The following is a 23,848-nucleotide window of genomic DNA, read 5'->3' on the forward strand; positions in this document are numbered from 1 at the left end:
TGTGTGTGTGTGTGTGTGTGTGTGTGTGTGTGTGTGTGTGTGTGTGTGTCTCACTCTCTCTCTCTCTCTCCTAGCTGGAGGTTTTCTGTGAAGTGATGACCATGCAGCAGGCGGGGTATGTGATGTTGACCGACTACCTGCAGAACAACTTCCGGGAGCAGCAGCAACAGTTCATGGGCCAGGTGTTCTCCTCCTACACCGGGACGGAGGAGGTTCTCACCCCCAGTATGTACCAGAACCATAGCCCCTAACCCCTAATGCCTAGCCCCAAGCCCCTAGCCCCCAGCCCCTAACCGCCAGCCCCTAACTCTTAGCCCCTAACACCTAACCCCTAGCCCTGAGCCCCTAGCCGCTGGCCCCTTGCCCCTATCCCTGAACCCCTAGCCCTGAGCCCCTAGCCTCTAGCCCCTAGCCCCTAGCCGCTGGCCCCTAGCCGCTGGCCCCTTGGCCCCCAGCCCCTAACCCTTAACCCCTGACCCACAACCCAAACCATCAACACAATACTGTTAGGGCTTACCTCTAACCCTTCCTCTCAACCCAAAGCTTACAGTCCACAAATGTAATCCTAAACCTACAGTACGCACCCATGCAATATTTAATAATATATCATATATAAAACGTACCATTTTGAAATGCCATGGTACCATTACACACACACTCACACTGGGCCATATTTTCAGTGGTTATATTGCCTTCTCCCAAGGTCACATGACTTTGGTAATCAAAGACACTCTCTCTTCTGCCTTTTTAATAAAAGACCACTTTAAAGTAGATCCATGGGTTGGAAACCCTACTTTGTAGTTCCCCCTCTCGGCATAGCAATTTCTTTTGAAATTGAAATAAGTGCTCAGAAATTCAGAAATTCTGTGCCACTCTGTCAGACTCTGAGCATAGATATGCATCCTCCCTCCAAGAGAAACCCTGGACAGTATTGCTCTGGGAAAGACAGGAGTTTTTCCTCATGAAAGCTTCTTTTCATCTCACCATCTTCTTCCCTGTGTTGAAAATGGACGTTATGACAGATGTTCCTCCACCCTGCAGCACTTAGAAAATAGGTCTGTTTTTCTCCAAGTTTCCCTGGTGTGGTATTCCACTGAGTCAGAAACAGCCCTGAGACTGGCAGCGGATACCAGCACAGACACAGCCTGTCAGAGAACAGGCAAAACACCCACAAAATAACCTCCAATCTTACAGTCGTTATGACCAGACACCAATACATGTGTACTCGTTATGAGATTAATCATTTGTTTGATTGATAAACTCTTTATAATTTTATTCTCTGTGTTCTCCAGCGTGCAGCTCAGAGCCAGAGAACGTGCAGGCAGACCCTCAGAATGACACGACCATCGTGGTGATGTGGGAGCGCCCCCGTGTGGTGTACGACACCACCATTGACTGGTACTCTGTCACCTACCAGCGTCTGCAGGGCCAGGAACAGCCCAAACACGAGTACCGCACGGACGGAGACCAGGACGTGGTAATACACCTGTCTGCCTGGCTGTCTGTCTGTCTGTTTGTCTATATAGACTTAGGTGTCGATCTGTCCATTTAACCATCCATCCATCCATCCATCCACATGTCCATGTACACATGTTGTTTACATATCCATAACAAAGCTCACAGTAATTTTCAGTATATACCTCTGTTTGACCTTGCATACCCTTCTACTCTCAGAAAAAACAGGACCCAAATCCATAGCATTGCGTGCTTGTTGGAGATCAATCACAAAAACTGTTTGCATGTGTTAAAATGCTGACAGTGACCTAACGATGTGGATGCCCGATGGTGCTCAAAGTCTGCGCTGATCAGCTGTGTGGTGTACTCCAGTACCTCTTTAACTTGAGCCTCAGTCTGGAAAAGGTCCCATCAATGTGGAAAACATCTTTCCTGGTACCGGTACCAAAGAAAAGGAACCCCAGTGTTCTGAATGATTATAGACTGGTAGCCTTCACATCCCACATCATGAAGACCATGGAAAGACTGGTGCTAGCACACATGAGGCCCCTGGCGAAGACATCTTTGGACCCCCTGCAGTTTGCCTACCAGGCAGACATTGGTGTGGATGATGCCATCATCTACCTGCTACACAGAGCTCACTCCCATTTAGATAAGGCTGGCAGCACTGTGAGGGTCATGTTCTTTGACTTCTCCAGTGCATTTAACACCATACAGCCCTTATTACGTCCGGATAAACTGCTGAGGATGCAGGTGGACTTCCACATTGTTTCCTGGATTACCAACTACCTGACCAACAGGCCACAGTTGGTACGGCGATGTATGTCAGACTGGGTGGAGAGCAGCACTGGTGCCCCCCGAGGGGACATTTCTGGCTCAATTCCTCTTCATCCTCAAAACCTCAGACTTCAGGCACAACAAAGATACTTGCCACCTGCAGAAGTTCTCGGACGATTCTGCTATTGTGGTATGTATCAGTGGAAGCCAGGAGACCGAGGACTGGTGGAGAGTTTTGTTGAGTGGTGTGAGCAGAACCACCTGCTACTCAACATCAGCAAGACAAAGGAGATGGTGGTTGACTTTAGCAGGCTGGGGGATGTTAAATCATGCTGGACTGTTCTTACTGTATATAATGTTTCAGATGTCGATATAATGTTTCTGATTTTATTTTTATTTTATTTTTTATTTTATTCTATTATTCTAATGTCACTTTATTTTGTTGTTGTTTATGATGTGAGCTGCTGTAACGCCTTAATTTCTCCTCTAGGATCAATAAAGCACCTATGTATCTATCTATCTATCTATCTATCTATCTATCTATCTATCTCTAATGTGATGTGACTGCTGTATGTGTGTATTGGCAGGCTCGTAGATGAGTTAAATTAGTGAATGTGGTATGTGTTCATTGAAGAGTTGATTGATTGATGGATGTATTGATTTCCTCCCGGCCCAGGGGGCTATCATCCCCAGGCTGCTGGCTAACAGCAGCTACGTGGTCCAGGTTATCGCGGTGTGCACCAATGGGCTGACCGGACGCATGAGTGACCAGATCATAGTGGACATGCCCTTAGAAGACCCTGGTGAGACCAGTATTTATGGAGTCATCAATGGTGTCACGCTTGGGCTTTCCGAACCAGGATCTTCATTGAAAGTGATTTTTAGTAGTATAGGCTTAATCTGGGTGGGTCCAAGAAATTGGCCCTGAAATGTTAACAATTCTGTAAAATGTGTATCCATGCCTTTTTCTTTCAGGGATTGAGTCTGATCCTGACACTGACTCTACAGCAATGGAAGATATGCTGGGGGTAATATTTCTATATTAGCATTTATAATTATTGAAGTGTATCAAATGAGGACCAGACATATGTATGACTGAGTTATTCTCCCTCAAGGTAAAATCTGAGCCCGTTCTATTTAAGACCCAAGTGAATGAGAACCCAGAAGATCATAACCCACAAGACCAGGACCCAGAGGACCGTGACAAAGAAGATCCAAGCATAGAAGACCAAAGCCCAGTAGATGAGATCCCAGTTGAGCAGACCATAGTGTATCAGAACCGTGCTGAAGACCACCAGACCCAGCAGATCGTCCCGGATCAGCCCCTCACCAGTGCTGCCTCCAAAGTCACCCCTGAGGCCGCTGCGACACTACCAAAGACCAGAGAGGACCAGAGCCCTGTGGACCAGGACCAGGACCAGAACAGACTGGATCAGAGCAAGACCAGAGAGGACCAGAGTGGTGTGAATCAGAACCGAGTAGACCAGACCCAGCGGTTTCCCAAGGACCGGCCTTTCACCAGTGCCGCCGCCGATGGCAAGAGTGCCATCTTTGTCACCATGGTGACAGACCAGCCGGGATTCCTGTTTCCCATCCCTCGGACCACCAGCCTGCCAGTCCGCCGGCAAATCACAGAGGAGGCTTCGCTTTCACAGTCACCAAATAAGGTGATTACACTGTATTTTTATGTTCTACTCTTAATCTATCTTCTGTTTTTCTTCTTTCCTTTATAATATGCATGCATCATGTTGAGATCCAAGGACGTTGACCAATGTTTGGTATGATGTGATCTGTAGGGAAAGGGTTCCCAGGGTCAGCCTGCTGTAGCAGGTCTCTCACCACCAGGGGGCGACTTCTACACTACTCCAGTCGAGGACATGGTCACTGACATTTACTATGAGGATGTGGCCAACAACACTGTGTTTGAGTCTACCACCACAACTACACCATTACTAGGTAAGAGAGCCAACATAGTATAATTAGTTTATTCTTAGGCTTTTAATAGGTTAGATATCAGGCTAGCTGATTCTGTGTCATTGATTGCTTTTAGACCAATGTTTTCTTTAAACATTAAAACTAATAAAGCCCATTGAACTGAGTTGAATTTAACAGTCTCAGTACTGCTCAATTTGACCACACAGAGAGTAGCGAGGACAAGGGGATGGTGATGACGTCTTTGTCTAACGACGATGGTGACCCAGGCACAGTGACCACGGCCACCCCTCTCCCAGAGACCCCTGTGTCAGTGACCTCTACTACCCCGCCTGTGCCTTGGGTCAGGGCTCGGACCGCAACTCCCAGCAACACCCTTTCTACAGCCTACAGCTCCAGCACCACCTCAGTCCTCTACAGGATCCTGCTACACACCACACAGCCCATGTTCAATGGTAGGAACTATACCCTGTCTACTGTTTACACTGACCCTCTTTGCCTGCATGCTCTAAGGGCTGAATCCCAACTTGAGACAGGGTTATGGTAAATGTATGCCTAACTCAAACTCTCACATAGGATTTAAATAATTTATTAATGTCAGCTCAAGTTAGGCTTGGATCTCATGTTAGGATTCAGCCCTACACAAGACCTTCCTGTGTCCATCCTACTGTGTCCAATGCTTGCAGTGCTTAGTATGATTGGTTGGTTGATGGTTGTGTGATGGTTGTGAGACTTGTGTGCCTTCCTCTCAAAGCTGGTAGCTGTATGCTGCTTGTGCAGTGATTGTGGTGTTGTTGATGGTGGTGATGGGAACTTACATTTGACATTACATTTAAATCATTTAGCAGACATTTTTATCCAAAGCGACTTACAGCAAGCACATTGTACAAGACTTGGCTTGGTGGTGGTTGTTGTGGCAGACAGTACGGATCTATGTGCCTGACTGTAGTGTTAATAATTCACTTCTTCTCTTGAGATTCAGTTCTTTCAGTTTTCCTTTAGTCATTTGGCTGCCCAGTGTGGTTTATACTGCAAGATACTGGAGTTTTGGTGTCTCCACGGCGTTCAGTGATTCTGGTTGCTTATTAGTACCTAGAGTTACTTGTTGGGCTTTTTTCCCACAGCAGTGCTTGCTTATTCAGTGGTGGTGGTTTTACCCAAGCTAATCTTACAGTTTCTGTCTTTTCCTTTCCTAATGATCTGACGGAGGACCCACTTCTTCCTCTTACATCATCTTTTGGGACACTTCTGCTCCTCCTGCTGTGCCTGGCAATGTTTTCTGGCTCAAGTGTGCCATCTGGTGGCGGTTCCATTTCTAAGGTTACTCTACTTCCCGATCGGGTGGCTACAACGGTGTGGTGGTGTGGTGGTGTCTCTAGTCTACTGTATTGATTTTTCATCCGGTGCTTTACTGTTTCTGGGCCATTCTCATCTTTGGTCCTGTCTGTCCATCCTAGTGCTTCTCCCTCAGTCTCACGTGTTACAGGCCTGTCTGTTCCAGCCAGTACTGCCACACCCCCACCCAGCTCTCAGGAGGGGTCCTGGGGTTCCCCGACAGCCCCCCTCACCTCTTCAGTCCCTGACCCCACCGCTACCCCTTCTGAAGATGGCCTCAGTACCTTGGAACCTTCTATCCATCCCTCCAAAGAAGGCCCCAGTGTTCTACCCCTTACTCTTACCTCCTCTGAAGAACCCTCCACAGCTCTGTACCCTACTCTCACCCCCTCTGAAGTGGGCCCCAGCACCCTGCAACCTTCTCTCACCCCCTCCTCAGGGGGCTCCACCACCCTATACCCCTCTGAAGAGCATTCCAAAGCCCTGCACCCTTCTCACACCCCCTCTTCAGGACGCTCCACCACCCTATACCCCTCTGAAGAACACTCCATGGCCCTGCACCCTACTCTCACCCCCTCTGAAGGTGGCCCCACTGTGCTGCTCCCTCTAGATGAACAGACACATAGCAGTGGGTCAGGGTCTGGCCTCTACACTGAGAGCCTGGAGCAGAACTGGGACACTGTTGTGACTCTGGCTTTCAAGAGCGAACTGCCTATCCTCACACGCATAGCTTCAAGCCTGGACCCAGCAGAGAGGACAGAAAGTGAGGCACAGAATGAGACCAGCAGTGAGACCAGCAGTGAGAACAGCAGTGGCACCAGCAGTGGCTCTGAGGGGTTTTCCTCTGCATTCTACTTCGAGAGTGTGACAGAAAGTGCGACAGAGAGTGAGACAGAGAGTACCGTGTCACAGGAGGAGAAACCAGAGTCCACTTCCTGGGTGTTTACAGTGCTGGAGGATGGCAGTGGGTCTGGAGATAGAGATATCATACAGGAGCTTCACAACAACATTGACAAATCTGTTATAGAGTTGCGTATACCTGTCTTCACAGACAGCAGGGCTATGGAGGAGCAGAGGAAAGGTAACACAGCACCCACTCAGGACGGTAGATGCTAAATGGGATCTTTGGGATGACCCTAACCTTAACCCTAACCTTAACCATAACCATAACCATAAACTCTAACCCTTAACCGTTTTAAATCTCCACTTCAATGGGGTGTCGCCCGAGTCAGGTCGTCCCAAGGATCCCACTTAGCGTTTACCCTCCCAGGACAGGCTGATCTTCAGCTGATTCAATTCAATTCAATGCAACTATATCAATCCCATAGAGGCAATTAGAAGAGCATTGAATGGTTGAATGCTTGTTTGTATGCTTGTTACATGCTTTTGTTATATTCTGAGAGTGATATGAGCATTGGTGTGTGATGTGTGTGAGGATATGGCTGTGGCAACAATTGTCCATGAGGTGGCAGTAGAGATCTTTTATTGATCGTAAGTTCAACTTTTGCAGACACTTATAGTGTATGAGGAGTTTGTGAACGGTACATCTGTACATATTGATAATGAATGGTGTGTGTTGTTGTGTGTAGTCATTGTAATAAGGAGTGTACAATATGTAGTTCATTGCGTGCGTGTGCGTGCGTGCGTGCGTGTGTGTGTGTGTGTGTGTGTGTGTGTGTGTGTGTGTATACAGTACATGTAGGACTATGTGTGGTGTAACCTACTCTCCCCCCCCCCCCCCCCCCCCCAGAGGGCAGTAACACCAGCCATCAGTCGCGGGTGGGGCTGGTGGGCAGTGTTGAGAGGGAGAAGAGGACAGTTGTGCCCCTGGCGGTGGTCTCCACTCTCACCATCATCTGTCTGTTGGTACTCGTGGGCATCCTCATCTACTGGAGGTATTGTACCATACGGCCTTCACAACCTTTCAGCATTTCATCAATGATTGGGCCTTCAATTTCCTTGAGCAAATAGTGTTGAACTACTTGCTCAAAACACCTGTTTCATTGTACCATGTCTTAAACTATGTTTTGGAGAAAACTGTGATTATTCAACCAGAGTTTTAGAACACAGTCTGAACATGCATTGCACATCATGCAAACGCTAGTTGTAGTATTCAGAACTCCCATTGCATTATGTCCCATCGTGTCTATTCGACATATGATGGTTAAGTTCGACTTTGCTACATTTTTTGCACTTTTTCTGCTCGTGCAAAAATTGGAGCCCTTGGTGTGGTATAAAAGTGCTTGAGGTGAATTACCTAGTTTCAAAGGGGGTTCTAACATACAGTAGGAAATGGTAGGCTGTGTATATACTCTCGCTTATGGTGATACAAATGACAGATCACATTGATAACTTTTTCTAAGTCACAATCCATAGGCCATGTCAGATGTTAAAGGGTGTATTTTTTTTCTCATTTTTAGAAACTGCTTCCAGGCTGCTAATTTCTATCCAGAGGACAACGCCTCTCCCAAAGTCATCTCTGCACCGTCTACCCCTCTGCTGCTAGCCACAGGTAACACACACTCACACACTCACACACTCACACACACACACACACACACACACACACACACACACACACACACACTTACTGACTTACTGTCCATTCCTCCATGTGTTTCAGATGAGCATGAGGCCCTGACTGTGAAGATGTTTGTGAAGCATGTCGCAGAGCTCCACTGCACCAACACGTTCTCTAAAGAGTTTGAGGTAAGACAACAGTCAGAGATCTGGACACTGAGAGCATCAATCTCATACATATTTAATGCACCCAAAGCAGTATTAACATCACATAGAGAGAGTTTTTTTTGTACTGTACTGTACTCGGAATCATTGATGGGATTTGACCTATGTAGAGGCAATCTGGGATTCAAACAACAACAGTGGTCATCTTGCCACTGTTTTTGGTAAACAGCTGATGGATGGGCTGGAGAAATGTAACCACTTTTAAATTAGCTAGCTGGATGCAAAGACTGACCGTACATGAACACAAAATGATAGTTTTAACCAAAGCTTTACAGTGTTTGTTTACAATGACTAAAACAAGCTTATATTTGGGGTTCTGATGGGGTAAGACAGTTGAACTAAGCTCATAAGGCATTTATAAGTTATATTCTTCAAGAATCAATGGCTATATATAATTAAGTTAAAAGTCAAATGTATGTGCCAATCCCAAATTGCTTCTTTAATTGTCTGATAGCCTCCCTCATTCAAATCTATATGTTCAATTGACCTCAGAATATCTCAAACAGCACAGTTTGATAGCCAATGAAATGTTATGTTACATCTGTGAACATTTATTGAACTACCATATACCCAGTTGTCCTGTTTGTCCCTATATCTCAGTGGAACACCCTGTACATGTTGTGGTGGGTGGGGGAGCATGTTGAGGAGGGCAGCATGTACAGTATGTTTGGGTGAGGGCGACACTATTCCTGTTAGACACTGCCTCTGTAAGGTAACCTGAGGCTGGTGGAGGTAGAAATCGTAGGACGGGCTCATTGTAATGGATGGAACGGAATGAGGAATGGTATCAAACACGTACAGTACTTATTCCATGAAATACAATGAGCGTCCTCCAATTTATTCCTCCACCACCCTTCCCTGCTATAAGGTAACCTCAGGACTGTGCTACTGTATCTGTGTCCCCGGTGGTGTGTGGTGGGACTGCATGGCCCACCACATGGAACACCACCCCTGTAGAAACCCTATCCAGAGCCATGGATGAACACATTTCGGCAAACCCAATCTTAGATTGAGGTCCTTAATGGGCACCATGCTAGTTCCAAAACATTCAAAACAATTACAACTTGAATGTTATTGTCATGTCATGTTTGGAGCCAATATGGAGGATAGTTTGTGGAGCTGTGTTTGTCTATGGTTCTAACCCTTGTCCATAGCATGAGCCACTACCTCCCAGAGTAACCTGTCTCACACACACACACACACACACACACATGCACACACATAAACACACACACACACACACACACACACACACACACACACACACACAGATGTACCTCATGTTTCTGTATCTGCACTGACTGTTCACTGTCTGTCACCCACCCATCCTCATCGCTGTGCTTTCTGCATTCTCACTTCCCACCCACCCCCCCCTCCCCCACCCCACCCCCCTACCCCCCCACCCCCCCCCATTAGATTGTGAAAGAGTTTTATGAGGTAAGCCACGTCTCCCTTTGTATTTGATTAGAATACACTAGCAGAGATGTGATTTTGTCCTGATTCATCATCAGGAGTTCCAGATTTGTGGCTTACAAATCTGATGGTAAATAAGACAGTAGATGTTGTTCATACTGTCTTTGTTGTGGCGGATCACATCCCTGTAGTGCTGTAGCTGTACTGGTCCTACTGCCTTGTCTCGTCTTCTGTTGTTTCCTTGCATGATTACTCTATGCTATGTGGCCTCAGGGTGTGTGTGTGCGTGTGTGAGTGTCTGCGTGCCTGTGTGTGTGTGTGTGTGTGTGTGTGTGTGTGTGTGTGTGTGTGTGCGCGCACGTGTGTGTGTGCATGACTGACTGACAGTGTTTTCTCTCCCAGGAGGTGCAGACATGCACGGTAGATATGGACATCACCACCGACAGCTCCAACCACCCGGACAATAAGAACAAGAACAGATACGTCAACATCCTGGCTTGTACGTGAAATTAAGACACACACACACACACATACACACACACACACACACACACACACACACACACACACTGATGACCGTCCCTCTCTGTTCTAGATGACCACAGTCGAGTCACATTGTCCCACAGTTTGGGCAGCGATGGAAAAGGCGGAGACTATATCAATGCTAACTTTGTCGATGTAAGTGCGCTCTCATTCATTTCAATTATTCATTATCCTCCAAACTCTAATTTACGTATATAAACACTTGTATGTAAATCGAGGAAGACTAGGAAGAATATGGATTGAAATATGGATGGATGGATGAATAGATGGATGGGTGGATAGATGGTTAAATGGATGGGATTGATGGATTGATGGATGGATGGATAAATGGATAAATGGATGGATATATATAATAGAATGGATTAATTTATTGTATGATTCCTGTCAGGGTTTTGAGCGTCCACGTGCGTACATTGCGGCCCAGGGCCCTCTGAAGGCGGGCAGGGAGGACTTCTGGCGGATGGTGTGGCAACAGAACGTAGGAGTCATCATCATGATCACCAACCTACTGGAGAAGGGACGGGTGAGTCTGGGGTCATGTGTGACATGATCCTTACGAGCTATAAATAAGCCTTGTTTATGGTAAACAATTAGGTTATTCAGGATTGACCGGTTCTGTTTTCATATCTCTCGTATACAGAGCCACCTTGTGGTGGAATCAGGTACGGTATATAGAATGCAACATACTGTACAACACTTGTACTGTGTTAGTGAGTTCGTGAGAGACAGGTGAATGACTGAGTGTGCATCTCTCTCTCTCTCTCTCTGGTCTATCAGAGGAAGTGTGACCAGTACTGGCCAGAGGAGAACCAGGAGGACTATGGTCAGTACCAGGTGACAATCAGAACCAGTAAGACCCTGGCCTACTACACCCTGAGGACCTTCACTCTCAGAGACACCAGCCACAAGGTATGTGTGGAAGCACAAACACACACACACACACACACACACACACACACAACACACACACACAGGTGGACATGGACCTTAACTCACAACCACAATCTCTTTGAATCGCTGCTTGCAACACTTATATGTTCATCAAAACCAAATGAAACCTTCTTCTCTCCCATCCAGGGGGGTTCCCAGAAGGGTCGTAGCAGTGGTGAGAGGACGGTGGTCCAGTACCACTACACCCAGTGGCCTGACATGGGCGTGCCAGAGTACACCCTGCCTGTCCTCTCCTTCGTACGAGCCTCCTCCCTGGCCAGGACAAACGAGATGGGGCCTGTTCTGGTGCACTGCAGGTGGGCTGTGTTGGAGTGCGTGCGTGCGTGCGTGCTTGCTTTCCACAGAGGGCTCTAAGTGGAATCCAAAAGGATTGTTTAAAGGGTGTTCTCCCACAGAGAACCCTTTCGGGAACCCTTTTTTTCGAAGAGTGTACAGTATTAAAAGACGCAGCATCCCAGAGCATGGTGTAATGTTGCATCATAATGTGTTCTCTATTTGTGTGTGTTCTCTCCTCAGTGCTGGCGTGGGGAGAACAGGCACCTACATCATGCTGGACAGCATGCTGCAACAGATCCACGACCAGAGCACAGTCAACGTCCTGGGCTTCCTCAAACATGTCAGAACACAGAGGAACTACCTGGTCCAGACTGAGGTAAGCAACACACCCCTCAGTAGGCCATTTGTCAGCATGACGTCATTATTGGAGACACCTTTGGTGGAACTTATCACAAGTGTCGATCCGTGAACATTGTTGTTTTGATTGTGTACGGTAGGCTTGCTGCAAGGTACATTTGTAAGTGAAAGACTAGTCCCATTCCTAATGCCTACTACTCTCTATTTTCAAATGATTGCACAGTTTTATTGGCACCATGCTAGTGAGCTGCCATAGTGACATTCTATGTCTTTCTGCGCTTATTGTAGTTTATTTGTTCTCACTCGGGAGACATAGCTAGCTGTAAAAGTTATGTACGCTACTTTGATTGATAACAGGAAATGAGGGACATAACTTCCATCCAAAAGGTTAAAGGTCAATAAAACCATGGATACTAGCCTCCAGTGCCTCTAGTCTACACCCAAGCCCTGTAGTGTGTAATTCAGAAGCCTGAAGTTTCTTCCTCTCTCTCTCTCTCTCTCTCTCTCTCTCTCTCTAGGAGCAGTATATGTTCATCCATGATGCCCTGGTGGAGGCCATCCTCAGTAGGAACACACAGGTGACCTCTGACCTCATCCACTCCTACGTCTCTGACTTGCTGACCCCAGGGCCTTCTGGCAGGACGCGCATGGAGAAACAGTTCAAGGTCAGGACGCTATCGGTTAAAAACACTGTGTATAAGGCATTAGCCATTAGCATCTCCACCAAGTGAGTTAATTCTCTTAAGGGCAGTAGCTAGCATGGCCAGTTGGCGAGCGGAAGGTTGTGAGTTTGATACTCGCTTGGGGCAAACTACTCTTACCTCGCTGTGTCTCCAATGACACACTAGTCTCCATAATCTGCCCTACTCTTGACCATCATGGACAATACTGTATGCAGTAACGTTTGTATATTAACTTCTAGGATCGTAAACACAGAGGATGGTCAAACGTTTTCTCACGTGTTGTTTCAGTTGATAAGTCAGCGCAGAGCCAAGCCTTCTGACTACACCAAGGCTCTGAGAGAGGGCAACGCTGAGAAGAACAGGAGCTCCTCGCTCATGCCTGGTGAGCAGCACTGGACGGCTTCCAGCACTGAGACATTTATGCGATAGGAAAAACCGACATATTGTAACTTTAAGTCAAGAACATTCATCGTATTTAATGAACTGAAGTTCATTGTAATATAATAGTGAACTGGTTTCAATGGGTCTCTCTGTTGTGTGTCTGCTGCAGTGGAGAGATCCAGAGTGTGTCTGTCCTCAGTGGGAGGAGATTCGTCAGACTACATTAACGCCTCCTATGTGATGGTAAGCTGTGATGTCTCAGTCACTAAGCTGTGTCTTGACTGTGTTGCATGTTGCACTTTGTCCTTGATATTACTGACGTACCTGTAGATGATACTATTAAGGACTGTGAACAAGACACAGGCAGTATCAACTGGTTTGGTGTGTGTGTTGCAGGGTCACCACCAGAGTACAGAGTTCATCCTCACCCAGACTCCTCTGTCCAGCACCGTCTCGGACTTCTGGAGGATGGTCTGGGACCACAACGCACAGGTCATCGTCTCCCTGCCCGACATTCACACACAGGTAGGGGGCGCTGTATACACCTACAGGACACACACGCATGAATGCACACAGACATGCACACACGCCCATACGCACACACACACCTACAGGATGCACGCATGTGCACACACGCATGCACCCATGGAGAGAACAAAAATAGACCCGAACCCATAAATAAAAAGTAAAACTAAATATCTGGATGAATTAGGCTTGATGGATTTCCGCTCTCTTTCCTCTGCTCCATGGCTCCATGCTCCATGGCAACCATGACATTTACAATTCAAATACACACACACACACACTCTATAAAACCACATACAGACCTCTCTTTTCCCTGTGTATCTTTCAGAAGGAAGGGGAGGAGTCATGTGTGTACTGGCCCAGCAAGGACCAGCCTATCAGCTGTGAGGGTTTCACCGTCTCCTTCTCCAGAGAGGACCATGTCTGCCTGGCCAATGAGGAGAGACTGGTGGTACAGGACTTCATAGTGGAGGCCACACAGGTGAGAGACACACACACCAGCACTGTTACAGACAGACAGGCATGTACACACACACACACACACACACACACACACACACACACACACACACAGAGTCTTCTCACAGCCCCACCCCCCTCTCTTTTTTCTCTCTCCCGCTGTGTCTGTCCGGTCTCCTCAGGATGACTATGTCCTGGAGGTGAGGCAGTATGGCGCCCCCTGCTGGCCCAACCCAGACAGCCCCATCAGCAACAGCTTTGAGCTGGTAAACATCATCAGAGAGAACAGCAGACAGAGGGACAGCCCTGTGGTGGTACACGACCAGTAAGTGTAATACACTGCTCCCTGAGACTATACACTGCTCGCTTGTAACCAAACACTATTGAACGCCATCACTGAGAATGTTCTGTAGTTGGGGAGGTGTTCTGAGGTGTGATATTGGCCTTTATCAGACTTCCTCGTTTGTGTACTTCCTGTTTTTGTTAGTAGTGTTAAACATGGACAAACATTAGGGGTCAATTGCAACTCTGGTCTCTAAATCAACACTCTAACAGCGCCTAGATTTAAATCTTCTTTTTTTCGACCAGACTAAGGTGCCTTGGGTGGCAATTTGGTTGCAAAATGAATTCAATTTTGCACGTAAACTCAACAAATCGGCAGATCATTTGGTTGCAATTGGCCCGAGGTGACAACCGAAATAATAAAAAGAGTTAAATGATTTCGCTAGATACGTGACTTTGTCTGTGCTAGGCTAACATAGCTAGCTCTGGCTGTCTAAAAACCCTCATCGTTGATTTAGCTACGCGACTAACAAAAACAGGAAGTACACGTCATAGGGGCGTGTGATAAAGGCCAATTGTGCCCCAAAGACGGGGGATTGAAGTGGAGAACCGTGTGTGCTGTTGCTCTCTGAGTGGATGTCTAAATGTGTGTGTCTCTTGACTGTGCCAGGCTGGGTGGCACCACAGCAGGGCTGTTCTGTGCCCTCACCACCCTGTCTCACCAGCTCGACCAGGAGGGCTTTGTAGATGTGTACCAGGTGGCACGCATGACCAACCTAATGAGGCCGGGGGTCTTCAACGACATTGTAAGTTCTTGAGAAGTAACAATCACACAAACAGCGTTCATACAAACTAATTCACACAAACACACGCGCACACACACACACACTGTGAATGTTATCCAACTCACACACAGACACACACTTCTCACATGCTATATAGTACACAGCTGACAAACATAACACAGCATACACAATTCTCCCTCACCACACACACACACACACACACACACACACACACACACACACACACATCACATGGGACACACTCAGCATACACAATTCTCCCTCACCCCACACACACACACACACACACACACACACACACATCACATGGGACACACTCCTCCTATGCTCACCCTCTCTGTCCCCCTCCTAGGAGCAGTACCAGTTCCTGTACCGTGCCGTGTTGAGCCTGGTGAGCAGTCAGGAGGACCAGAAGGCCCTGCAGTCCTCAGAGACCAACGGCTCTGTACCCCTGGGCTCTGTCACCATAGCAGAGAGCCTGGAGTCCCTCATGTAACCTCTTCATCTCTTAAATTGCTCTTAACCACAGATCTAGGGTGAGATTACCCTCCACCAATCCTAACCTTAACCATTTAGGGGGATCAAATATTACCTGGCCCTGTATCAGTGGTTAAGGGGCAGTTCTGCTCAATCTAAGATCTCTTGTGAGGTTAAAAAGTGAGGTGCTGCCCATTAAGTGGTAGCATATTGCCTTTTTACCAGGAACCCACTTCTTTTCCATCATCCAAGGGGTTAACGTTGTTTTCAGACATCGTTGGTCGTCATGGGCAGCAGGTGTGGAATAGTCTTGTACTACTAGCCCTGTTTTAGGGACGCTGCAACCAGCTCCATGAGGTCTTGTATTCTGTGCCTTTTGTAATTCATGTTTTTTTCACTTTTCTTCAGTCTGTTTTGATACAATGGTGTGTGACTAATGCCAAATGTTTTGTGCTTTTTTTTTTTATTATCTTAAAAGGTGACCCGCTGTCTTGCTTATTGTTAACATTTCTGGGTTTGTTTGATTTAACTACTATCTTTTTTGGAAAAGTCCTTTGTGTGTAATTACTGGAAAAGGTCCTTCTCATATTCTGTCAGTGTGTATTCATCTTCTTCCCCTCATGGAAGGCTACTGTAAATACTGTTCCAAATGGTGTTCCGTGTGGAATACAAGCGAAATCAGAGTGGAAAAGTATGATATTATCTCATATGTAAATTATAACTGACCACATCAAAAGGCCAAAACTATTTATACCTCTAGATTTTATATTTTACTATGAAGGCGGTTTTTCTAGTCATTTACAAATGTATACTGTAACTGTGTTGATAATTTGATAATTTAGTTGGAATATGTTTCTTAATATTTCTGAAAAAAAAAAATCATCTTCTTTATCTCATGACAACGCATTTATTGTGAACTTTTCTGTAGTCAGAAAACATTAGAGATGGCATTGTGTATTTACTAGTGTATAGTGCCCAAACCAGAAGAGTAAAGTCTAAAACTCCTCACTTACGATCATGACGGCCTCATATCATTGCTTGTGTGGTCTCACAATTTCTTTCATCTAATGAAACCCACCACCTTACCAGACAACCCCATAGCTAGTCTGAGATTAACCCCATAGCTAGTCTGAGATCATACTCTGGTTTCTGGAACACTGTAACTAGGGCCCTGCAGTACCAGTGCTGAGGTAAGGAAGAGACCAAACCGCAGTGTGGCCTATGGTACTACATTGGTACTACAATGGTACTACATTTTCATTTTCTACAGACTGCTTCATAGTGAGCATCAACGGTTGGGGTCAAATCCATTTCAATTCAGGAAGTAAACAGAAATTCAAATTCTAAAATGAAGGCACAGAGGAAGTTTGGAATTGTAATGGACGCCAATGAATTTGAACCCTCTGTGAGTGTGTGCGTTCGTGTTATACATACAAAAAGATTTCAGATTCATGCTTTTATTCATACTATAATACAGATGCATCGTGTGAAATAGCTTCAGGAGGACCTGTACATAATTGATAGAGAGAAATAAATCAATCAATCAAATAAATGCACAACCTTGACACGTTTTGCCAAGATTGAGTCAGAAATTATATTTTTCATAATTATATTTTTCATAGCAATGTTTCAGTACACATTATATCAGTCAAACAAGGTAATAAAGTGTATATAGTGCATAACACATATCCCCAAAGTGCAGTGAGAGTATGGGTGCCCCTCCCATCTAATGTACGTTACTGTTCACACATCATTCCGATAGATTATGGCCCGTTAGTCTGTCCAACACTCAAGAGTACAGGACCTGGGTAAGAAATGCCCGATCCCAAATCAAACCCCTGGCTCCTCTCGACACACCCTCTCCAGATCTGAAAGGATCGGATGGGTGTAACGCTGTGTCCTAATGACTCACGTCGCGACCGAGGGCCGAGAAGAAAAATAGATCTCTCCCACTAAAATCAGTTTGGGTGTCCTAATCAGCTGTGTCCGTCAAAAGGCTCTGTGTGCGTCTACACTGCCACGCGTCTTAATGGTCTGTATTTCAGGTGCTTGTGCCGGTCAGATCCATCCATTGTTTGTTTTGGTGTTGTCTTGCTGTGTCGTCTGACGGATTATATGTATACGCGACACTCATATATATATATATATATATATATATATCTATACGCGACAGAGCGTATTAGGATTCAGTGTGAGATCGATGTGATATAAACTCCACCTAGCTTCACTACTGCTAATCCCTATCCAATCTTTTCAGGTCTACTGTACAGGACAGTGCCAAAGGGTACAAAGGGCATGAGCCATAGTTAAGCACATACCACCACCACTCCACCCCCCCAACTCCCCCCCCCCCCCCCCCTCCATTCTACCCCCCACCCCGACCCTACCCATCTGCATGGACAATGTTAAAATAGAATTATAGTTAATATACAAATATAGGCATAAGAACGTCTGAGTGGAAGCGGTATTTTGTAGTCTCTTGTGGAAAAATAGACCTTTGTTAGGTGAAAACAAATAATTGTAGTTTTCACCTCTTGTCTCTACTTGGAAGTACTGAAGCACCACAGGGTTTTGTGTTTTCAAGCCTAAAGGGTATAAAATTACCTGACATTTTAATTATTTACAAAGACTGAATAAATTCTTGCTTTGGAAGATTAACGCAAGTCATTAAAAATATATCATATTCAAGCACAGTTAGTAGATAACGTATGTTTTTTCTAAACATAATGTATGTATTTTTTTATGTGTTTCTCTCTATTTGGTTAGATACAAGCATACACCATGTCACAGTAGAGAGACGCCAGTCTGCCTCAGAGCAGAAGGGGGCTGTAGACTCTGGCGTGCACGTGCACGTGCGTGTGTGCACGTTTGTGTGGAGGTGAGGGGGACATCAGTCTTCCATGGGCTAGCCTGTCTTCTTCTCTGCTCTCTCTACCCCTCTCCTTCTCATCCCACTCTCCTTTCTGTTCTTTTTCCTCAATCCCCTCTCCCGTGTCTGTGTCCTCCTAGTTCCCCTGGGAGCCCTGTGGAAGAGAGATGAGAGGTCAGACATGGAGGCTCAGGGAGGTAATTTACAGTATGTGTTTGTTAAAAAGGGCTCTTAAACTTACAAATGGTCAGTGGCCTTATCTCAAGTTACAGTAGGAAATTCTAAATTAAGTAAATTCTTAGGGGGAAATATTGAGTTTGTACCGCACAGAACCACCACTAATGGATGAAGATGTCATAAAGTGTGTGTGTGTGTGTGTGTCCCAGGGCCTCTCCTCAGCTCACCGAGTTGGTTCTCTTGCGTTTCCAGCAGTCAGGGTTTATTCTCTTCTGCTCCTCAGCCAGAACCTTGGCCTCCATGGTGAAAACCCTCCGCTCCTCGCCTTTCATCTTCTTCCACTTCTCCCCCAGAATCACACTGATCGCTCTGTAGGAAGGACACACACACACACACTTTATAGTAAATTCAACTCATTACAGGTAATATGTCATATGTCTCACACACACATACACACATACACACACACACACACACACACACACACACACCTGTTGTCCTTCCCAGGGTACATCTGCGTGTACTCCACTCTGAACTTCTTGGCGAACAGCATGAAAGCATTCATTGGCCGCTTGCACTTGATGGGCGGGGCAGTGCTGGCTGCTACCGAGGCCTGCTGGCTCTTGATTGGTTTGCGGCTGGAGGAGGAGGAGGAGGAGGAGGAGGAAGCATGACTCTGTCTGTCACGGTCGGGACTCACAGCGCCCCCACTGGACAGGGAGGTGCGGCGCTGCCTGGCCATGCTGCTCAGCACGTACACAGCAGAGGAGTCCAAAGGGGTGAAGTCATAACTGGGAAAGGGATAACAAACACAAACGTCAAAGTCTAACCAACCGAACTCTTTAGCTACAACTGATTAATGTTATTGAGCAAAAAATTGACACTACTTTCATAAAGGCCTTGTTTTAGCGGTTTTACCTCCTGAATGTGTCAAACACCCGTGAGTCGTCTGTGTGTATGGCATCCCTGTGCCCCGGAGGCAAACACAGATCTCCAACCTGCACCTCATAACACGGGATCCCATACTGCACCACAGTGAGGCTCGGGTAGAACGAGGACCACCCTGGAATACATACACACACGTTCAACAAACACACCTTAAACATAAACACAAACACACACACACACACACACACACACACACACACTACACAAGAGCTCACAGGTCTAGCTTTCTACCTTTGTTTTTGACATAGAAGGGGTGGTCCAGTTGGCACTCGGTGGTCAGGAACCCCTCCCCAAAGGAGCCAGGGTCAAAGGTGAGTTTGAGGACAGACTGTCCGAACGCCAGGCTCTCAGCATGGCCCACCAGCCTTAGACCCTCAGAACCATAGCCCTGGAAAACACATTACCCAGAGAGAGAGAACAGTTACAGATGGGGCTCACAGAAAGGATGGACTTCGGACCATATTAGCTGACTGAGCTAAAGAGGCACTGGTAACCCTGGGATATTTCCTCTAGCAGTCTGTACCTTCACAGGATAGGATTTACATTTTACATTTTTGAGATTTAGCAGACGCCTTTATCCAAAGCGACTTACAACAAATACATTTGTCTAAGTAAGTGAATCATCTATCCATCAGTCATCATAAGAAAAACAAATCTATGCTAGGACCAGGGGCCAATATATATATATATTAATTTATTTACAGTAGAGAAACTGTACAGGGGGGTAGTGGGGATGAAGAGGTCTTTAGGAGGGATGGTAGCCTGAAGAGATGGGTCATCAGTCTACGGCGGAAGGATATTGCCTCTATAGCAGACTGCACTTTCAGGGGATGGGATATTGCCTATACAGCGCTCTGTACCTTCGGGGGATGGGATACTGCCTCCCCCTCATCTTCCGACTCATACTCTGACTCCAGCTCCTCAGCATCCTGCCACTCCACGTTTGGACCCTTGTGGAAACGCAGACGCGTGCCTGGGGAGGAGACATACAGCACAGGGACGACAGAGATTAGCATGTGAGCAGGGTTCTCCCCAAACGCGCTGTGAACATTACAGGGCAAATTAAACAACATATTCAGTAATGATAGAGTAACTATCTTTGATCGCCAACAACATTGTTGTTAAACACTAAAGCAAAAGCGAAAGCAGTATGATGTTCCTCATTCAGCGCTTTAACAGTATTTTTTGCACATTTTGACATTTTGATAATACAATCCAGCACCACGCTGTTGGGTAGAACCCTGTTTGAGCAAAGGAATGAATAGACTTTGTCTATGGGTTGTTTATGTGTGTGTGTACACCTGTTTTTGTACATGTACCATATGTCTTTCCTATATGTGTGTGTGTGTGTGTGTGTGTGTGTCTTTCTCTCCTGTGTTCGTACCTTTCAGAAAGCAGTGCCAGGCAGTAGCAGGCCAGGAGTGGCACCAGCCCATGTCCTCATCATCAGACAGTGAAGACCTGCAGGACACAGCCGACTCACACTCACTGGTGGCCTGCAGGAAGAAGACAACGGGGCTTTCAACACTCTATTCTGTACCAACTAGAAACACTCAACACACTACACCACAGCCTATTTCACACGATGAGGTGGAACCGAGCTGTGCTATCCCGTGTCGGACCTCATTCACAGGTATGGTATAACAGTCTGTTGTCCTTTCACTTTGTCCATTACAGCTTGTTAGGGCGTATTATCCAGAACCGCCACGGAGAAGACAGGCGTGGTTGGACAACCTAGCGATTGCCCGCCCTCAACACAGGGCGGTTTGGACAGTGTCAAAATTCCCTCCGTTTGTTTCTTTGTTTCAAACATTCATTGAACCTATGAAAACAAACACCGACATCTAATCTTTAAAAGTATTTACTTTGTTTTAAAGTAATGGAAGTAAAGTGACGCTTGCTTGGAAGGCAGTAGGAGGAGGGCCTACTATCGTGCCATTGACTAAACACGTTTCCAAAGGTTTTCATGCATGAGTTATTGGATTATCTGCACAATATTTGGGTTGGATCATGCCCTGAGCTGGTGATGTGAGTGGCATTGGAGCTAAGTTGGAGTGGGAGAGAAGGCTGACGCTCCAGTGTTTTAAATACCCGATCCACGCTCCGGTCAAATTACCCCCGCTCCGCTCACATGCTCTGCAACAGATATGTTGTGGGACCAGCTGAGCAGGCTTTTAACAATCCGAACTGTAATGAAAAAATCCAATGTGAAAGGAAAACATCTGTGCTAGCATAATACGGCTTAGTACAGCCCGATAATGGACGGTTTCCCGGACAAAGATTAAGCCTAATCCTAGACTAAAATGTATATTCAATGGAGATTTTCTAGCTGTGTTATTTAGTTAAGGACTAAGCTTAATCTTTGTGCGGGAAACCCACCCTAACAGCACAACAAACGTCACACTCAAATCTGTGCTTGATTGGGGAGCTCTTACCCTGACGCGCCTACGCTCCCTGGCAGGGCCTCTAGGGGGCGAAGGTGCACTGCTGGAGGTCAGGGGAGGCCGAGCATAGGAATGTAGGTTACTGCTGGTGCCAAAAATATGGACTGGAGATGACCTAAGGAAGTAATTGGATTGTTATGGACTTTCAATTCTTAAAGGGGGGACAGGAAGGTGTGTGGGTGTTTGTGTGTGTGTGTGTGTGTGTGTGTGTGTGTGTGTGTGTGTGTGTTGTGAGGCCGACCTGTGAGCAGACCCCTGCAGCAGTGGGCTCTGGGGGCTGGTGGCGATGTGGGCCAGCTGCGTGAGCCAGTGTGTGTCCAGGGGGGCTGTGTGTGTGTGTCCGTCACGCTCTTGGTGGGACACACACACTCCCACCTGAAACACAGCAGGGGATGTCTGGTCTTCCTCCACCTCCTGCAGCTCAGGGAGGTCATCTGAGGGGTCATACATAAAAATAGAGTGTGTAACGACAGTTGTAAAATCCACATTTCACAATTGTATTATTTTTCTCTGTTGGATGCTTTTATCTATTTGAATTCTTTTTTTTTTTAAAGTTGAATAGTTGGCATGTATTGTCTTGTTATTGACATGCTGGTCTGTGATTACCATACTCCATGCGGCTCTCACTGGTGGGGCATCCAGGGGAGGAGGCAAGGTGTTCCTCACACTGGAGCATGTCCAAGGCTTCATCCATCCCTGTGCTCCTCTCTGTCTGGTCCATCCCTGTGTTGTCCAGCTTGGGGCTACTGCAGGCCAAGGGAGTCTTCACTTCCCACACCATGTTATACCTTTTTAGGTCATCCGACTGCGTACAAACACAACAAAACATAAATGTGCCTTCTGGGACCTCGTATACAGATTTCAGCAGGCTAAATTGGGCAGTTGCTCTCCATGTATTATTTATAAAGGCCTCTATGAGGTTTGTAAATAAGAGTGCTCGGGAAAAAGAGTGACTACACTTATTAGATTGTGTATGAGGTGAGCTGTACCACAATGATGGGTTAATAGTGTAAAAGTAAAACTACAGCTGATAGACGTAAATAGCATACAGTCTGTATGTCTCCTATCAATTTCGCAACAGCGTCATGTGATTCCTTGCGTGCAGCCCTTGTTTGTAAACTTTCAGGACTTCACGCATGCGTATTCGAGCTCATTCATTCAATACTGAGAAAGGACGATAACTCATTCGCATAAGTTTAAAAACAAGCAAAATGTCTAACACAATAACAAATCGAACTGCATTAGAATGACACGCATGTACAAAATAGCGATCTCATATAAAGGACACAATGTTGACAAAGATTTTCCTATTAATTTGCCGATCGCCTTTGTTGTCACAATATACAGAAATGTCGCGGTCGCAAGAAAACAGTTTCATTGGTTTTACACGTCGACGACAAGTCATTTTACTGACAATATCATACACTATAAGATGCACAAATATATTCAATAATGTCACAGGGAGGAAATGCCAATATCCATTACAAAACGAATGAACGAGCCTTCGAGCTTTCCTCTTGCGCAAGCAGTAACAACAAAACAACAAACGTCAACAATGAAAAGTCTGACATGTCATTTGCAAGTAATGTAGCCAATGTCATCTTCTCGTTTTTCATATGTAATCTGTCCTGTAAGACCTGCATCTTGTTTTTTCAATAACTGTTCATTTAAAGCTTTGTCTTCAGCATTTCAATTGAACTTTCTTTGGAACTCACCAAAACAGTCGCCATCAACGCCAAGTTGAGAGAGATAAATTATAATTGTTCTTTGTGCAAGCCTATTGGTAGATCGAGATGTCAATGTACGGCTGCTTGCTTCCCAATTGGCTACTAGTCTTGTAAATACGCCATATATGTGCATATGCTGTTCCCATTGGCGTGTGTGTCCATGTCCATCATCAGCTCTTGGATCTAATTGGACAACCTGATAACAGAACAACTACTGGCAATTGTAGTTTTTATACTGTCTCTGTTGACTACAAGAGTGCTGATATGAAATAGCAAAAATAAAGAT

At 46.0% G+C, this 23,848-nt stretch overlaps 2 protein-coding genes across 2 annotated transcripts in view; one reads left to right on the forward strand and one right to left on the reverse strand.

The window, feature by feature from the left end:
- The window catches only part of LOC310820275 (receptor-type tyrosine-protein phosphatase zeta-like), a gene marked incomplete at its 5' end in the record, with an annotated part of 44,898 nt that extends 28,392 nt beyond the window's left edge, over positions 1–16,506 (forward strand). The window contains 27 exons of the mRNA XM_083691855.1: positions 75–225; positions 1,293–1,477; positions 2,909–3,035; positions 3,208–3,260; positions 3,375–3,899; positions 4,029–4,188; positions 4,374–4,619; positions 5,666–5,779; positions 5,897–6,580; positions 7,250–7,394; positions 7,920–8,011; positions 8,123–8,208; positions 9,661–9,681; positions 10,060–10,156; positions 10,253–10,335; positions 10,589–10,723; positions 10,978–11,109; positions 11,290–11,447; positions 11,668–11,803; positions 12,303–12,449; positions 12,756–12,849; positions 13,018–13,091; positions 13,245–13,373; positions 13,702–13,854; positions 14,015–14,157; positions 14,785–14,920; positions 15,273–16,506. Of these exons, the coding sequence (XP_083547981.1) occupies positions 75–225; positions 1,293–1,477; positions 2,909–3,035; positions 3,208–3,260; positions 3,375–3,899; positions 4,029–4,188; positions 4,374–4,619; positions 5,666–5,779; positions 5,897–6,580; positions 7,250–7,394; positions 7,920–8,011; positions 8,123–8,208; positions 9,661–9,681; positions 10,060–10,156; positions 10,253–10,335; positions 10,589–10,723; positions 10,978–11,109; positions 11,290–11,447; positions 11,668–11,803; positions 12,303–12,449; positions 12,756–12,849; positions 13,018–13,091; positions 13,245–13,373; positions 13,702–13,854; positions 14,015–14,157; positions 14,785–14,920; positions 15,273–15,416 (4,350 nt within the window). The 3' untranslated portion in view covers positions 15,417–16,506. The remainder of the gene's footprint in view (positions 1–74; positions 226–1,292; positions 1,478–2,908; positions 3,036–3,207; positions 3,261–3,374; positions 3,900–4,028; positions 4,189–4,373; positions 4,620–5,665; positions 5,780–5,896; positions 6,581–7,249; positions 7,395–7,919; positions 8,012–8,122; positions 8,209–9,660; positions 9,682–10,059; positions 10,157–10,252; positions 10,336–10,588; positions 10,724–10,977; positions 11,110–11,289; positions 11,448–11,667; positions 11,804–12,302; positions 12,450–12,755; positions 12,850–13,017; positions 13,092–13,244; positions 13,374–13,701; positions 13,855–14,014; positions 14,158–14,784; positions 14,921–15,272) is intronic.
- A 1,278-nt stretch (positions 16,507–17,784) lies between these two features.
- Positions 17,785–23,569, reverse strand: LOC310820418 (HMG box-containing protein 1-like). Its single transcript, XM_083692027.1, has 11 exons — positions 23,551–23,569; positions 22,442–22,640; positions 22,077–22,269; positions 21,827–21,950; positions 20,776–20,887; positions 20,252–20,364; positions 19,623–19,779; positions 19,362–19,506; positions 18,935–19,234; positions 18,671–18,812; positions 17,785–18,420 (listed from the first exon to the last, which is right to left on the reverse strand). Exons 1-11 carry the CDS (start codon positions 23,563–23,565, stop codon positions 18,403–18,405), a joined length of 1,518 nt encoding a protein of 505 aa, XP_083548153.1. The 5' UTR covers positions 23,566–23,569; the 3' UTR covers positions 17,785–18,402.
- Positions 23,570–23,848: the final 279 nt, after the last annotated feature.

This window comes from Argentina silus, assembly GCF_951799395.1.
Source record: "Argentina silus genome assembly, chromosome: 20".
Taxonomy (NCBI): Eukaryota; Metazoa; Chordata; class Actinopteri; order Argentiniformes; family Argentinidae; genus Argentina; species Argentina silus.

Excerpts from the sequence above, each read along its gene's own strand:
- LOC310820418 (XM_083692027.1), bottom strand. Across the intron at positions 19,507-19,622 it reads CTTCTATGTCAAAAACAAAG|GGTGGTCCTCGTTCTACCCG; the intron begins GTAGAAAGCTAG and ends TATGTATTCCAG. Across the intron at positions 18,813-18,934 it reads TACCCTGGGAAGGACAACAG|AGCGATCAGTGTGATTCTGG; the intron begins GTGTGTGTGTGT and ends TCCTTCCTACAG.